At 46.6% G+C, this 13,236-nt stretch overlaps 1 protein-coding gene across 1 annotated transcript in view; it reads right to left on the bottom strand.

Annotated features, from left to right (window-relative positions):
* Positions 1-5,387, bottom strand: part of TRIM44 (tripartite motif containing 44) — a 146,881-nt gene extending 141,494 nt beyond the window's left edge. The window contains exon 1 of the mRNA XM_075326811.1: positions 4,504-5,387. Within this exon, the coding sequence (XP_075182926.1) occupies positions 4,504-4,911 (408 nt within the window). The 5' untranslated portion in view covers positions 4,912-5,387. The remainder of the gene's footprint in view (positions 1-4,503) is intronic.
* Between the last annotated feature and the right edge of the window lie 7,849 nt (positions 5,388-13,236).

Here is a 13,236-nt window from a genome sequence, read left to right as displayed (position 1 = left end):
AAGATAGGGGACATATATAACATATATACAAGAATGGTGCCCAGGATAGGGGACATACCAGGATGGTGCCCAGGATAGGGGACATATATACCAGAATGGTGCCCAGGACAGGGGATATATATACCAGGATGGTGCCCAGGACAGGGGACATACATACCAGGATAGTGCCTATAATATCCGCCAGGTCAGGCTATAGACCTGTGTGTCCGTCCTATGACCAGGACATGTTTTTATACAATGGAAGCAAATAATGACAGTTCCTATTGGATGAAAGCAAGCAGAGATCTTGACAACGTTCCGTTATACTGTAGACGTCACATTTTTTGCTTCTTGTTCCGGTCCACATCCCATCTTTTCCAGTTACTTGCACGTCTGCGGCTTCTCTCGTTAGATAACGGTAAATAATTTACACTACCCCCATTATGACTCATAAACTGTCCTGATTCTTCTAGAATACGCTCAAAGCGAGAACACGTCTATACGTCCCGTCAAGTCTTGTTCAAAGCCCGGTTGTGCGGTTTTATAATGTGGCACATAACAAGCGTCGGGGTATGACATTTCTTGCTGAGGCAGCGGGGAAGATGAAAGCCGCGCCAGTCACACTGTCATTACCTGAGCTCAATTAACGACCTGAAGCGCGTGTGGTTGGGGCTTCAGAAGCCAAAAACGCAGATGAAAATCTGTGCTCATGACACGCAGAACAGAGAAGTCAATGGGAGTTTAAATTACATGTCAAAATTGTGTTATTCTGTAAAAGCCCTGAACATTACTGCTCCCGACATCCCCTGATCACTGGGCATGACCGCTATACAACATGCGCTATCACTGCTGGGAAACTACAACTCCCAACATGCCCTGACGGCCTGTAATGCTGGGCGTTGTGGACCCCGGTTTAGCTAACTCCAAGATAGCAATTTTGGAAAATCCCATCCACAATGCTGCTTCATGTCTGATGGCTTATACTATATACTGCAATACCATCAGGGGCAAAACAGTTGCAGAGATCACGACCGCGACTGGGCCCAAGGGTGGAGGTGGGCCCTCCGACCCCAGCACCTATTCAGCTGGAAGTGAGTCCAATGACGCAGTTACAGCTGGTGTATTGTGGCGCAGAGACCCGGCGGGTCCCTGCACATACACGCTACTGGCCAATCAGAGGCTAGCAGCCGGCGTCGGCATGCGCGTGATTGAGAGTGCATGGCAGTGATGTTGTGTGCCGTGGCATGCACGTCAATGTCAGTTGCCGGCTCCTATGCCGGCTGCAGAAGAGGACACCCGACTACGAGAGAGAAAGGGAAGGTGAGTAGAATGTTTTTTTCAGTTTTGTTTTTTATGGTGAGGCAAGATAGGGAACATACAAGATGGGGGAAATATATACAAGGATGTGGGACATAACTACCAGGATGAGGTCCAGGACAGGGACATATATATCTGGTAGGGGCTCAGGATGGGGGACATAGATGCCAGGATGGGGCCCAGAAAAGTGGACATATATATAGGGGAGGGGCCCAAAATGGGGGGGAATATATACCAGGAAAAGGCCCAAGATATAGGACATATATACCAGGATAGTGGACATATATACCAGGATGGGGCAGAGAATAGGGGACATATATATCTGGAAGGAGCCCAGGATTTGGGACATATATATATTAAGCCTTATATAGGTAGCGATCTCCGGGACCCTGTAGTATTTCCAAATCTCTGTATAGGAGTTAAAGGGTTTCGGGCTTCTCGGAATCCTGCTTTATGGGCGGCTAGCCTCTAGCCTGTCTATGACAGCCATCCTAAGACTGTGGTTCAAGGCAGACGTTACACCATCCTTGTCCCCATCCTGTAGTTTTGTGCCCATCCTGGCCCTCATCGTGTAGTAATGTGCCCATTCTTGTCCCCATCTTGTAGTAATGTTCCCTATCCTTGTTCCCATATTGTAGTAATGTGCCCATCCTGTAGTATTGTGTCCATCCTTGTCCCCATTCTTTAGTAATGTGCCCCATCCTTGTCCCCATCTTGTAGTAATGTGCCCATCCTGTAGTATTGTGTCCATCCTTGTCTCCATTCTGTAGTAATGTTCCCCATCTTTGTCCCCATCTTGTAGTAATGTGCCCCATCCTTGTGCCCATCTTGTAGTAATGTGCCCATCTTTGTCCACATCCTGTAGTATTGTGTCCATCCTTGTCCCCATCCTGTAGCAATGTGCCCCATCCTTTAGTAATGTGCCCAATCCTGGTCCTCCTCCTGTAGTAATGTGCCCATCCTTGACCCCATTCTGTCGTAATATGCCCCATCCTGGTCCTCATCCTGTAGTAATTTGCCCCATTCTGGTCTTCATCCTGTAGTAATGTGCCCATCCTTGTTTCCATTTTGTAGTAATGTGCCACATCTTTGTCCCCATATTGTAGTAATGTCCCGATCCTCGTTCTCATCCTGTAGTAATGTGCCCATCTGTGTCCCCATCTTGTAGTAATGTCTCCATCCTGATTCTCATCCTGTAGTAATGTGCCCATCCTGATCTCCCTTTTGTAGTAATGTGCCCATCTTTGTCCCCATCCTATAGTAATGTGCTCGTCCTTGTCCCCATCCTGTAGTAATATGCCCATCCTTGTCCCCATATTGTAGTAATATGCCCATCCTTGTACCCATTTTGTAGCAATGTCCCCATCCTGCTCCTCATCCTGTAGTAATGTCCCTATCCTGGTTCTCATTCTGTATTAATGTGCCCCATCCCTGTTCGCATCCTGTAGTAATATGCACCTCGTTGTCCCCATCCTGAAGTAATATGCCCATACTTGTCCCCATTTTGTAGTAATGTGTCAATCCTGTGCCTCATCCTGTAGTAATGTCCCCATCCTGGTTCTCATCCTGAAGTAATATGCCCCATCCTTGTTCCTATCCTGTAGTAATATGCCCATCCTTGTCCCCATCCTGAAGTGTAATATGCGCATCCTTCTGTAGTAATGCCCCATCTTGGTTCTCTTCCTGTAGTAATATGCCCCATCCTTGTTCCTATCCTGTAGTAATATGCCCATCCTTGTCCCCATCCTGAAGTGTAATATGCGCATCCTTCTGTAGTAATGCCCCATCTTGGTTCTCTTCCTGTAGTAATATGCCCATCCTTGTCCCCATTCTGTAGTGATATGCCCCATCCTGGTCCTCATCCTGTAGTAATGTGCCCCATTCTGGTCTTCATCCTGTAGTAATGTGCCCATCCTTGTCCCCATTTTGTAGTAATGTGCCACATCTTTGTCCCCATATTGTAGTAATGTCCCGATCCTGGTTCTCATCCTGTAGTAATGTGCCCATCCTTGTCCCCATCTTGTAGTAATGTCTTCATCCTGGTTCTCATCCTGTAGTAATGTGCCCATTCTGATCTCCCTTTTGTAGTAATGTGCCCATCTTTGTCCCCATCTTATAGTAATGTGCCCATCATTGTCCCCATTTTGTAGTAATGTGCCACATCTTTGTCCCCATATTGTAGTAATGTCCCGATCCTGGTTCTTATAATGTAATAATGTGCCCATCTTTGTCCCCATCCTATAGTAATGTGCCCATCTTTGTCCCGATCCTATAGTAATGTGCCCATCTTTGTCCCCATCCTATAGTAATGTGCCCAGCCTTATCCCCATCCTGTAGCAATATGCCCATCCTTATCCCTATCCTGTAGTAATGTGCCCATCCTGTGATAATGATCAAAATTTATGAACCATGTACGATATTTTGATGAAATTGAGGAGTAAAAAGAGCTGGATGTTTCTGGTTGACCGTGCTACTGCTGGAAAAGTAGTCGTTCCATGCTGTTGTAACATTTAAAGGTAGCCTGTTACTTGGTAAAATGATATTAACCTGCAGATATGAGGTTAACCTGCAGGCTAATAACATTCTGAACCTGCCCGGCGCCTGCACATTAAACCTCACTGCCAGGAGAAAATTAACTTTAATCCTCCTGGCAGCGTTAGGGTTTCAGTCACAGGGGTGGCGCTGGTGCGGGTTCAGTCACCATTCTGTATATGGAGAGCGGCGGTTAACTGTGCCCCCGACACAGACTGACAGACCTCCTCTAATGCAGAGCGGCTGTCAGTCAGTGCGGGGGGTGGTTACAGCCACCCTCCATACACAGAGCGGTGACTAAACCCTACCAGCACCGCCCCTGTGACTGAAACCCTAACGCTGCTGGGAGGATTAAACTTCGTTTCCTCCCGGCAGCGGGGTTTAATGTGCAGGCGCCGGGCAGGTTCAGAACACCATTAACCCCATATCTGCAGGTTGATAGTATTTTTTCATGTGACAGGTTCCCTTTAATAGTAGCTTTAGTACACGTTTCAAATTTTTAAAAACAGACTACATACATATTTTGATGAAATTGGCACAAAAACATCAACACATACAAAAAAAAGAGAATGGACTTGAAAGAAAATGTGAATGATGAATGGAAACCAAAATCTTTTAAGGACTACTTGGTCCTATTTTTTTAGGCCTCAACCCCCAGCGAGCGCGCCCCCATACCTTCATTTCCTGGTAGGCCTCATTGAGGGTGATGAGCTCGTGTTGGCGGTGGTCTCCGGCCACCGCGCATAAGACACAGATGATCTTGGAGTCCTCCTTGCAGTACAGGCTGAGCTCCTGCTTGTGGACGGGACAGGTCTTCTTCTCGGAAGAACCACTTGGCTTGGTCTTCGTCTCTGGCTCCTCTACGGGGGTCGTCTCTTCTTCTTCTTCTTCCGGAGACGGCTCTGAGAAGTCTCTGACCCTGTGGGTTGAGTATTTCTCCTTGTGCTCAGAAGCATGCACATCACAGAAGGAAAAATGACAGTCGTCACAGATGACCAGCGCTTCCTTGGCCTCGTCGGGCTCGCAGGCATCACAAGTGCCATCGTAAGGGAGGTGTGAGCTTTCGTCTGCGGGGCTGGCCATGGTTGGACTTATCTCCTAAATGTTAGCCATTAAAAGGTATCAACCACTGAGGACTCTCTGTTCTTTTAAACAATGTTAGCCATTAAAAGGTATCAACCACTGAGGACTCTCTGTTCTTTTAAACAATTTTTTTATCTCTACTGGCTAACACGGTACAAAGATATATTTTACTTGTCTCCTAAAACAGACGTTGATGCTCAGTTCATGGAAGTCTTGATACAACCTAATCCGTCTCGGTGGATTCCTAGAGGCTGGATTGCTCTTGCACTTTGCACTTGTGTCTTGCACGCTCGTGAGTTCTACAACCCTTGGTAGATGCACCCGCTCTTCGCTCCTGGTTCGTCTTTCTTGTTCGGCCTCTTGTATCCAGGCAGCTGCAGCAGGCGATCCCCCTCCTGTGCAGGAGAACAATGAGGATTTTCCTGGCTCAGGCCTCGGCTCTGCTGAGAGCTTCCTGCTTTCACTTTCCACGCCGTCGTGTTTTGCTTCCTGAGTCAGTGAGACGGAAGTGCAAGGCTTCTCAGACGTCCATCGAGCTGCATCCTCTATCGGAGAAGATGTCGTTGCAAGTGTGCAAGGGGATGGATGTGCTATTTATACAGAGCTGCAAAACGTGACATTGCACATATAGTAATCTGAAGGAAAGTGTGAAGCTAGCCACTACTTTCGAGAAGTATGGACGGAAGAGTAGTCAGGAAAACCGGGGTCTGATAACGGGAGGACACGTACGAGCACAAGGAGTAAACAGATGGGTGGTCAGGTCAATATCTGAGGGTCAGAAATCCAGGAGAGCACATAATAAGTTCAGGGAGAAACTATAATAATAAAGAGCGCAATAGGGTCTTAACTGGTTAAAAAGTGAGGTGCATATGAGAAGACACTCACCTGGCAGGGTTGTGGAAGGCACAACCCCTATGTATGCATAAAAGATAATGGCGGCTGCCGCAGTCCCACGTGGATAATCTTATCCACGTGGGAATCTAAGCGTCAACCTAAAAAATAAAGCTCAACAATTTTCTTGAAATTGGTGGCAGCGCCCTTTCATCTTTTCACTACATGAGTTCAGGGAGAAAGCAGAGACGTGGTCAGGTAACGGTCCGAGGTCAAAAGGCAGGAGGTCACGACAGGAACAAGGAGCGGGCAGAGAGAAGTCAAATAACAGTCTGGGGTCAGAGAACAAAGATCAGAACAGAGACACAGGCCAACAGCACAACTGCAGAACCAGAAAATACAACTGGCAAAGTTCTGGGCGAGCATGCTCAGTAAAGAAGCAGAGCAATTACCAGGAAGGTGGAACACCTGAGTAATCAGCACCAACCATAGAACCCTGCTCTATTAATCAAGCTGCTAGCTCAGTAACTGAGGAAAGCACAGCAGAGCATCTCCAAAGGCAAGATGCTCTGCACAGAGGAATCGTGTCACTGTCAGGTCTGTAATCCAGGAAAACGCAGCAGAGCATCTTCTAGTCTGCAAGGTGCTCTGCACAGAGGACTCATGACAGAAAGTATGTAATCTCATGGACACATGGATGCTGCCTTTTCCAACTAAAAATCTCCATGGCTGTGGCTTCACATTAAGAACCTATACAGCTTATTGTCAGGGGTGTGGGAAGGACACCGGGAAGGCTACGCTGACCCTAGGACTGTGGGCCCTGCGCACACCCTGACCCTGGAGGTACCCTTGAAGGTAGGGAGGTCTAGGTTCCCTCCTTTGCCCTGTCTCCTGTTCGACCCTATTCTAATACCTCAATCTATGGTGTGGTCCAGGAGGTAAAGTGAAGGTCTCTGGATTCACTTGGTGTGTGTGTATAGAGGTGAGCAGACCTCCTAGAGCTGCGTTCATACTGAAAGAGGTGAACCCTGTTCCTGAGCCGGCGGACCCCGCAGCTGTATATTCTCCCTGTTCCTATATGCCAGAAGAGCCTGTTTAAGTTTTTTTGTGCTACTGGTTTATGAAGCCAAATAAACCAGGTGAGGATTTAAATGGAAACTTTCTCGGACTACCTCGATTCACAGCTGAGTGATCCCAAATCCTTACAACACCCCTCACTTTTTTTGTAAATATTTTATTATATCTTTATTGGGACAACATTGCAGATTTGACCCTGTGATACAATGTGCAGTGTCAGTGTGCAGCTTGTATAACAGTGTAAATTAGGTGTCCTCTAAATAACTCAACACACAGCCATAAATGTCTAAACTGCTGGTAAATGGGGGCAGGTGTGTTACATTTGGGGTTATCGCTCACACACTCCCTCATACTGGTGACTGGAGGTTTAGCATGGCACTTCATAGCAAAGAATTCTCTGAGAATCTGAAAAAAAGAATTGTTACTTTATATAAAGATGACTGAGGCTATAAGAAGATTGTCACCACCCTGACACTGAGCCGCAGCACGGTGGCCAAGACCATACAGTGGTATAACAAGACAGGATACACTCAGAACAGGCCTCGCCATGGACGACCACAGAAGCTGAGTGCACAAGCTCAGCATCATATCCAGAGGTCGTCTTTTCAGAATAGACGTATGAGTGCTGCCGGCATTGCTGCAGAGGTTATAGGGGTGGGGGGTCCGCCTGTCAGTGCTCAGGCCATACGCTGCACATTACAGATGTTAAAAGGGTGGGTCAGTCCACCTGTCAGTGCTCAGACCATATGCCGCATACTGCAGAGGTTACAGGGGTGCAGGGTCCGCCTGTCAGTGCTCAAACTGCACATGGCACACTGCATCACGTTGCTCTGCATGACTGCCATCCCAGAAGGAAGCCTCTTCTATAGATGATACACAAGAAAGCCAAAGTTTGCTGAAAATAAGCGGACTAAGGATATGGATTTCTGGAGCAATCCTGTAGTCTGATGAGACCAAGATAATCTTATTTGGTGTCAAGAGTGTGTGGGAAACCAGGTGAGGAGGACAAGGACAAAGACAAGTGTGTCCTACCTACAGTCAGGCATGGTGGTGGAGGGTCATGGTTTGGGGCAGCATGATCCCCGCCCTTCATATTCCAACATTATAATGACCTTAAGCACCTCTAAGACCACCACTGCCTCGCTACAGAAATTGAGGGTAAAATTGCTGGACCAGCCAAGAGTCTCCAGACCTAAACCCTATGGAGCATCTGTGTGGCCTCCTCAAATGGACAGTGGGGGAGTACATGGTCTCTAACATATAGCAACGCCGTGATGTTGTCATGGTGGAGGGAAGAGGATCCACGGGCTTCTGAGAAGCTGTAGTGACCTCCATGCGAAATAGAGTCTAGGCCGTGCTGGAAAATAATGGTGGCCACACAAAATATTGATACGTTGAGTACAATTTGCCCAATTTCCCTCAGGGGTGTAGTCACTTTTGCTTCAGGTGGTTTAGACATTAATGGCTATGTGTTGAGTTATTTACACTGTTATACAAGCTGCACACTGACACTGTACATTGTATCACAGGGTCAGATCTGCAGTGTTGTCCTATGAAAAGATGTAGTAAAATATTTACAAAAACTTGAGGGGTGTACTCGCTAGGGAAGCACGTTGGGGGCTCGGTGATATCTACAGTGAAGCATGTTGGTGGCTCAGTGATGCCTACAGTGAAGCATGGCGGGGGCTCGGTGATATCTACAGTGAAGCATGTTGGTGGCTCACTGATGCCTACAGTGAAGCATGGCAGAGGATCGATGATGTCTACACTACAGTGAAGCATGATGGTGGCTTGGCAATGCCTGCTGTGATGCTTGGTGGTGGCTCGGTGGTGGCTACAGTGAAGCACGGCAGTGGCTTAGCGATGTATACTGGGAAGCATGGCAATGACTTGGTGATGTCTATAGTGAAACATGGAAGGGGCTTGGTAATGACTAAAGAGAACCATGTTAGTGGCTCAGTGATGTCTACAGTGAAGCATGGCTGTGGCTCTGTGATTCATACAGTGAAGCATGGCAAGGACTCGATGCCTACAATGCACTAGGATTTCACTGTCTTGAGCGCCCTCGTTGGCTGCCGGCAGTGTTTTCTCTGGCTGGTCTCCCCGAGATCAGTGGTTGTTTTGTTTTGCTGGTCTACTAGGCATTGCTCCCACATGGCCAGAATCCAACTCCACACTGATGAGGGGCAATACCCCGAAACAGCTGTCTGTGGATGGATACCTGGCCTTGGTATTTCCCTTGTCATAGCTTTAAACTTGTCAAACAGTTGGATATTGACGAAAAGGGCCACTTAATATGGTGGTTATGGTGGTCTCCTAAAAAGAGCCACCCCTTGGCTGGGTCCTTCCCGGAGGGATATCTGGCTAGTTTTCTGTGTTGAGACTCCTAACAGAGGCTCCACGGACTTTTTTGATTTACAATGAACTATGGCAGTGGCTCGGCAATGTCTATAATAAAGCATACTGATGGCTTGGCCATGCCTACAGTGAAGCATGGCAGGGTTTTAGTGATGAATATAGTGAGGCAAGTTGGAAGATTGATGATGAATAAAGGGAAGCATTGCAGTGGCTCGGCGATGCCTCTAAGTGAAGCACAGCAGTGGCTCAGTGATGCCTATAAGTAAAGCATGGCAGTGGATCAGTCATACCTACAGTAAATCATGGCGGTCGTTTGGCATTGCCTACAGTGAAGCATGGCGGGAGCTTGGTGATGAGTACAGTGAAGCATGGTAGCATTCTACAGTGGCATGGAGCTTTAATTTCTTCTGGCATTGAAAGCTTACAGCATGTGGAGGGCAAGATGAATCAAATCATGTCTCAGGAAATGCTTGGAAAAAACGTCATGTCTTCCGTGAGAAAGCTGAAGCTTGGGCGTCATTAGAACTTCCAACAGGACAGTGCGTTACATACCTCACAGTCCACCCAGGCTTGGATTCAGAATAGATTCTAGAAGATTCTGGACTGGTTACACAGTCGTATGACTGGAAACCCAAAAAAAAGTCTTTGATGGGAATTTCAGTAAACAAACTCAAGAATATTAGTGATCTAGAGGCCATTGAGTGATGGGCTGAGATTCTTCAGAACCTTGTCTCTGGCCACGCATCACATCTGCAGCAGGTTATAACAGCCAAAGGGGAGCTGCAAAGTACTAAAGACATTGGTCATGAAGGGTTGAATACTTTTGACTGCAACTGTATAGAGCTACGGCCTGCTGCTCCATGTATACATTCAGCATTATTCCATTCCAATTCTATCTATAAAGTCCACTTAAATATGTTCGTACATAATTGTGACTATGGACCATGTGCATTTATGCAATGTGCTTTTTTTTCCCTCGGCGTAGGGCGTCGTGCAGACTCTCCGTGTTGCGGTGCACCGTACTGCGGTATTAATATTACACACCAGGGGCCATTATTCATTTACCAAGAAATTCCTAAAAAAAACAAACAAAACCGAAATTTCTCCTTGTGTCCTCTCCCTCCAGCGCAAAAGTGTGGGGTTGTTATGACAACACTGTCACAATGCCAAGATATTAAGTGACAGCTGGGACAGGAGAAGTGGGGATATTAACCAGATCGTAAAATTAGACGGAGCAGGACGACACTGATACTGAAATGTAGGTTAAATGCGTCATGTCAGCCATGCATTAATCTCCGGCATCGCTCTAATACAAAGAGAGGAAGATGAGACATTCAGCAGCATTCCTGGCGTCGCTACAAAGTGTTTGTGACTCCGAATTCTCAATATTCTCTTTTATTTTAGGAGGAAAAGTTCCAGAAATGCAACAGAATCAGTGCAAAAACCGGTAAAAGTAATAATGAGAATCTACAACCCTGCAATAAGAAAAGGTTGAAAGGATTCTTTTCAGTTCAGAGTTTTCTTAGGAGGCAGCAACTAGTAATTGTTGTAAAACAGGTTCTCCATATCCCGTGCAACAGACAGAAAAGAACAATGTCATAATCCCCGGGTGAGACAGACATTTCTTGGATTACAAGACAAGAATGGGCAGAAATTCCAGCGCTTCAGGGAATTTGTGACTGTGATAAAAGGCGGTAATCTCTACAGATCTGCGCCAGGTGTACAGACGTAATGTATGGAGAGCAAGGTTATATATAACGTCATCCTATACATGGGTTATCTATCTATTTATCATCTAACTATCCATCCATCTCTCCATCCATCCATCAATCTCTCCATCCATCTCTCCATCCATCCATCCATGCATCTCTCCATCCATCCATCCATGCATCTCTCCATCCATCCATCAATCTCTCCATCCATCCATCCATCTCTCCATCCATCCATCCATCTCTCCATCCATCTCTCCATCCATCCATCCATGCATCTCTCCATCCATCCATCAATCTCTCCATCCATCCATTCATCTCTCCATCCATCCATCCATCTCTCCATCCATCCATTCATCTCTCCATCCATCCATCCATCCATCCATCTCTCCATCCATCCATCCATCTCTCCATTCATCCATCCATGCATCTCTCCATCCATCCATCCATCTCTCCATCCATCCATCCATCTATCCATCCATCCATCTAGCCATCCATCTATCCATCCATTCATCCATCCATCCATCCATCCATCCATCTAGCCATCCATCCATCTCTCCATCCATCTCTCCATCCATGTCTCCATCCATCCATCCATCCATCTCTCCATCCATCCATCCATCTCTTCATCCATCCATCCATCTCTCCATCCATCCATCCATCCATACATCTCTCCATCCATCCATCCATCCATCTCTCCATCCATCCATCCATCCATCTCTCCATCCATCCATCCATCCATCTATCCATCCATCCATCTATCCATCCATCCATCTCACCATCCATCTATCCATCCATCCATCCATTCATCCATCCATCCATCCATCCATCTATCCATCCATCCATCAAGCCATCCATCCATCTATCCATCCATTCATCCATCCATCCATCCATCTCTCCATCCATCCATCCATGCATCTCTCCATCCATCCATCATCTCTCCATCCATCCATCCATCCATCTATCCATCCATCCATCTATCCATCCATCCATCCATCTAGCCATCCATCCATCTATCCATCCATCCATCCATCCATCCAGCCATCCATCCATCTATCCATCCATCCATTCATCCATCCATCCATCTAGCCATCCATCCATCTATCCATCCATCCATCCATCCATCCATCCATCTCTCCATCCATCTCTCCATCCATCCATCCATCCATGTCTCCATCCATCCATCCATCTCTCCATCCATCCATCTCTCCATCCATCCATCTCTCCATCCATCCATCCATCCATACATACATCTCTCCATCCATCCATCCATCCATCCATCTCTCCATCCATCCATCCATCCATCCATCCATCTCTCCATCCATCCATCCATCCATCCATCCATCCATCCATCTCTCCATCCATCCATCCATCTCTCCATCCATCCATCCATCCATCTCTCCATCCATCCATCCATCCATCCATCTCTCCATCCATCCATCTCTCCATCCATCCATCCATCTATCTATCCATCCATCCATCCATCTATCCATCCATCCATCAAGCCATCCATCCATCAAGCCATCCATCCATCTATCCATCCATCCATCAAGCCATCCATCCATCTATCCATCCATCCATCAAGCCATCCATCCATCTATCCATCCATCCATCAAGCCATCCATCCATCTATTCATCCATCCATCAAGCCATCCATCCATCCATCCATCCATTTATCCCAACATTGTCCAAGAAAGAGATTGCCCTGAAATAGAAGTTGCATATATTTTGCCATGTGCCATATCACATGGTGCCATAAAATAATGCGCCATAATACATCGTGCTATAAAACATTCTTTCATGTGCCATAATACATGGTGCAACTTGCCATATCTCGCAGACAAAGTAAAACGCTGGCCATTATTACTCGTATTACTATCATTTATTTCTAAAGAGAACCTTGTTTCTAGTGGCATAACTAAAGTCCGATGCCCCCGCATGTTGGTCAGACGTATGGGCCATTGTAGCATTCTAAATCCTAGAAAAACATGTGTTGCCCCCTTCCCTTCATTATGTAGTAATGTCCCCCATCCTGCTATATATATATGTCCCCCATCCTGGTATATATGTCCCCATCCTGGTATATTTGTTGCCATACCGAGCCCATCCTGGTATATTTGTCCTCATCCTGGTACAACTGCAAATCAGGGTCCTATCCTGGTATATGTCTACATCAAGGCCCCATCTTGGTAGGACTACTTCATGGCCCCATCCTGGTAGATATCCGCATCCTGGAACATATTACCCCCCATCATGCACACAGTAAAAAAAATAAATAATTCTACTTACCTTACCTATGCATCCCCGGCCCACATTGTCTTCCACTGATACTGAAAACTGACTTCAGCTT

Source organism: Anomaloglossus baeobatrachus, chromosome 10 (assembly GCF_048569485.1).
Source record: "Anomaloglossus baeobatrachus isolate aAnoBae1 chromosome 10, aAnoBae1.hap1, whole genome shotgun sequence".
In the NCBI taxonomy this organism is placed as follows: domain Eukaryota; kingdom Metazoa; phylum Chordata; class Amphibia; order Anura; family Aromobatidae; genus Anomaloglossus; species Anomaloglossus baeobatrachus.
This window is presented reverse-complemented; position numbering and strand designations above follow the sequence as displayed.